At 37.2% G+C, this 4,095-nt stretch overlaps 1 protein-coding gene across 1 annotated transcript in view; it reads left to right on the top strand.

The window, feature by feature from the left end:
• COL4A1 (collagen type IV alpha 1 chain) overlaps positions 1-2,214 on the top strand; it is a 92,643-nt gene extending 90,429 nt beyond the window's left edge. The window contains exon 51 of the mRNA XM_023519771.1: positions 713-2,214. Within this exon, the coding sequence (XP_023375539.1) occupies positions 713-794 (82 nt within the window). The 3' untranslated portion in view covers positions 795-2,214. The remainder of the gene's footprint in view (positions 1-712) is intronic.
• The last annotated feature ends 1,881 nt before the right edge of the window (positions 2,215-4,095 follow it).

Genomic DNA, 4,095 nt, shown 5'->3' with positions numbered 1-4,095 from the left:
CTCTTATTATATGACTACTCTAATTTTAATAGAATTCGATTAGTGTCAATTTTAGTTTGGACTTCACCTTTTCAACAGTCAAAATAAGGTAGAATTTCAAAGATCAAGGAAGCAGTCATGGCACTAAATGTCTTCCTCTCTCTTTGGCCTTCGGTCAGACCACCTGCATATAAATCCTTCAAATTTATGAAAGGATTTCGAGATCTAGTTAATTATTCCAGGTTTGTTGTTCATTACATCATTCCACAAATATTTAACGAGTACTTATTATGCGTAAGTGTCTTTTTCTTCCCCTGGAGGAGTTTATGATCATGTTGAGAAGACAGAAAGTTAAACTCTAGCTCAAGGAGGCTGGGGGGTGCAGTGGGGTGTGGTTGAGACTTTGCAGCCAAATAGACGTGCAGTGATGTTAGCTGTGTCCTTACTTGCTGTGTTCTCCTGGGCATGTCACTAACCTCAGGGCCCGGAGATGGGGAACGAACATGATAACTTGTATCGCTCTATGCGTCATGAAGGCCATGTGATGCCCCCAGCATGGTGCCCGCTCAGAGTCAAGTCAGGCTGAATAATGGTGGCTATTTGCCATGGGACTGGGGCCGGTGACTGCTTGATCCCTTGGAGATGTCCAAGTAGGTGGGAAGGCTGAGGAACTCTCCTGCCTTTCTGACAAGCGGAGAAGTGACAGCTGGTTGGTTTCTGTGCTGCATTTTAGGAAGCCCACGCCGTCCACCTTGAAGGCTGGGGAGCTGCGTACGCATGTCAGTCGCTGCCAAGTCTGTATGAGAAGAACATAATGAAGCCCGGCCCTCAGCTAACGTCACAACATGGTGCTATTTCCTCCTGTTCCCCTTCCTCTTTTTTTAACAGCAACGAACCCTAGAAATATATCCTGTGTACCTCACTGTCCAGTATGAAAACCGTAAAGTGCCTTATAGGAATCTGCGTAACTAACACACCCTGCTTCATTGGCCTCTACTTGCTGAAGGAGAAACAAAGACATCGATAAGCTGTCAATAGTGACATACCAAATGGCACTTTTGATGAAATAAAAATATAAGTCTGTTCTACAATCCAGTGCACTGATGTGTAAAGTGAGAACTCCATCAGAAAACCAAAGGGTGCTAGGAGGTGTGCGGGGCCTTCCATACTGTTTGAACACCCGTTTTCATTTTTGTATGATAATAGATTCATTTATCACCCCCAGATGAAATGTTTGTTTGTGTCATTGTCTAGCTGTTTCAAAATTCAGGTCCCTTGATCTGTACAAATAATAGTCATGTAAAAATGGTGTTTCAAACCTCCAAATGTAATTACGGGCTCAGCAGCCGTATTTTCCAACTGCCAAATATACATTTAGGTCTTTCTGCTTCGTGTGGTACTACGCAGCTGCTTTTGCAGAAATCACAAATAACCTGTGGAATAAAGATGGTCCAAAAGTAGGCAGAAATTAAATATATATATATTTTAGTAATTTATATAGATGTCAGCAATTAGGTCAAGTTTTTAGTTTCGGTTCCACTGTTAAAATAAAGCTTACCTAGTTTCTTCCTTTAAAAGACTGCGTTGTCCTTTAACATAGATTTTTAAACACTAAGGTGCTGAATGTGAAATGTCAGTTTTCACTGTTCACCTCCAAACCAACAATTGTGTGTTGCCAAAACCAAGCCCAGGTTCATGAATATGGTGTCTATTACAGTGAAACATGTACTTTGAGCTTATTGTTTTTATTCTGTATTAAATATCTTCAGGGTTTTAAACACTAATCACAAACTGAATGACTTGACTTCAAAAGCAACAACCTTGAAAGGCCTTCATTTGATTAGTATTCCTCATTCTGCAGCCTGATGCGAAAAACAGCTCTGTTGAATCAAAATATCAGTATTTTTACATGTAAGCACATTCAGGCGGCTTCCTTGGTTTTTCATGAGCTGTGTTCAGACTTCAGCAGGGGAACGGATGGATTGCAGGAGAGCAGAATTGGACCACTATGCCTGAAATGACATTTCACTAAAAGTCTCCAAAACGTTTTTAAGACTACTAAGGCCTTTTATGTACTTTCTTTAAATGTGTATTTCTTAAAAATTCAAATTTGTAATAAAACTATTTGTATAAAAAATAAGCTTTTATTAATTTGTTGCTAGTATTGCCATAGAAACGTTAAAAGAAAAGTTACTTCACTAGCCACTAATAAATTTGTAAGCTTTGCATAACTTAGATTATATTTAGTTTGCAGTTCTTCCAAACAAGAGTCATAGACTGGGTATAATTTACAGGAAGTACGACAAAGAAAAAAGCTTGATCTTCTCCTTCTTCCCTCCCTCCCTCCTTTCCTTCCTCCATCTATCCATCCAGGCAGCCAGTATCCATTTGTCCATCTCTTCATTCATTGTATGTATACCGAGGGTTTGCCACTTTTCAAGGAATGGTTTGTTGCAAGACAAACAGAAATGAATAACACATATATCTAGCCATTAAAAGCAGATCCTTTAGGGGTTAGAAATGAGATAGTAGTTATGCAATGGATAGGTTTGGGGCAGAGGGGTGGATTTTAAGTCTTAATAAAGTAGGAAAGAAATAACATGGCAGATTTCTTTTTCTCTGGTGATCTAAGCTTCAGTTTAAACTTGATCAAAATATGATCCATGGAGGAGGAGCGTGATATTGCATACTCGAGAAAAAGCTCTAAATATTGTAATGTTTGTGGTTATTATACCCAACAGAGCTATAGTGAGGATGAAATGGGATAAGCTACAAGCATGACAACACAGTGCTTCATCAGGAGACATCAGTTAGGTAGAGTTTTGATTGCTTCCCTCCCATCCTTCATAAAACTGATGAAGAGGGGTCGTTTGCTCTCCTTAATATATAGTATATACATAGAAGAGAAGAAAACTGAAATCGTTAGGCTCAGTGTCTACTAAAGTTACTGAGAAATATAAACACCTTTGTTTCTGTGTGTAAAACTAATTTATCATAAATTATCATTTATTATACACAGTTTGCTATATATAGGAAAGTACAAAGAAGATAATATGATACCTTGAATCTCAACATTCAGATCCTGTGTATATTATATTTGTTATTCTGAGAGAAGTTTTAAAGTTTCATTTTTAAAAATATCCTACAGTAAAATTGACTTATTTTGTTATATAATACAGTTCTATGAATTGTAGCATATGTATAGGTTCACATAACCATTATCGAAGTCAGCCCACAGAAGAGTTACATCACACCAGAAAACTCCCTCAAACTCTTGCATTGCCACCAACCCTGGCAGTGAACTTTTCTCCATCAATATAGATTTGTTTCTTTAAGAATGGAATAATAGAATGTGTACCTTCTGAGACTGTCTTCTTTCACTCAGCATAATGCATTTGACATTCACCCAAGTTGTGTGTACCAATAGTTTGTTCCATTTTATTGCTGAGCATGATTACATTTTATAGATGTACCATGCTTCATTTATTTATTTACCTGTTGAAGGACATGTGGGTTGTTTCTAGTTTGAGGTGTTTATGAATAGAGAATAAACATTCATGTTCAGGGTTTTGTGTGAACATAAGTTTCTTTCTTTAGGAAATACCTAGTGCTGGGATTGCTGGGTCATATGGTAAGTGCATGTTTAATGCTAAAATAAACTGCCAAACTATTTTCCAAAGTGGCTGTACCATTTCACATTTTTACTAATAATGTATGAAAGCTCTACTTGCTCCACATCCTCACCAATGTTTCGTGTCATTAGTATTTTTTTGGTTAGTTGTTCTAACGGGTACGTAGTGTCATTTAACCATGGTTTTAATTTGCATTTCCCTCATGGTTAATGATGTTGAACATCCTTTCGTGCATTTTTTGGTCATCTATATATCTTTTTCGAAGTATTCATTAAGTCTTTGCTCATTTAAAAAATTGTTTCATTCTGTTGCGTTTTGAAAATTTTTTGGATATTCTGGTTACAAGTCATTTGTTGGATCTGTGATTTGCAAATTCATCCTCTTAACAGTATCTTTCACAGAGCTAAAGTTTTTAATTTTGATGATGTCCAATTTAGCAATATTTTTTCCTAGGGACATGTTTTTTTCTCCGATTTAAGAACTC

The sequence above is a fragment of the Pteropus vampyrus genome, unplaced genomic scaffold (assembly GCF_000151845.1).
Source record: "Pteropus vampyrus isolate Shadow unplaced genomic scaffold, Pvam_2.0 Scaffold236, whole genome shotgun sequence".
Classification (NCBI taxonomy): Eukaryota; Metazoa; Chordata; class Mammalia; order Chiroptera; family Pteropodidae; genus Pteropus; species Pteropus vampyrus.
This window is presented reverse-complemented; position numbering and strand designations above follow the sequence as displayed.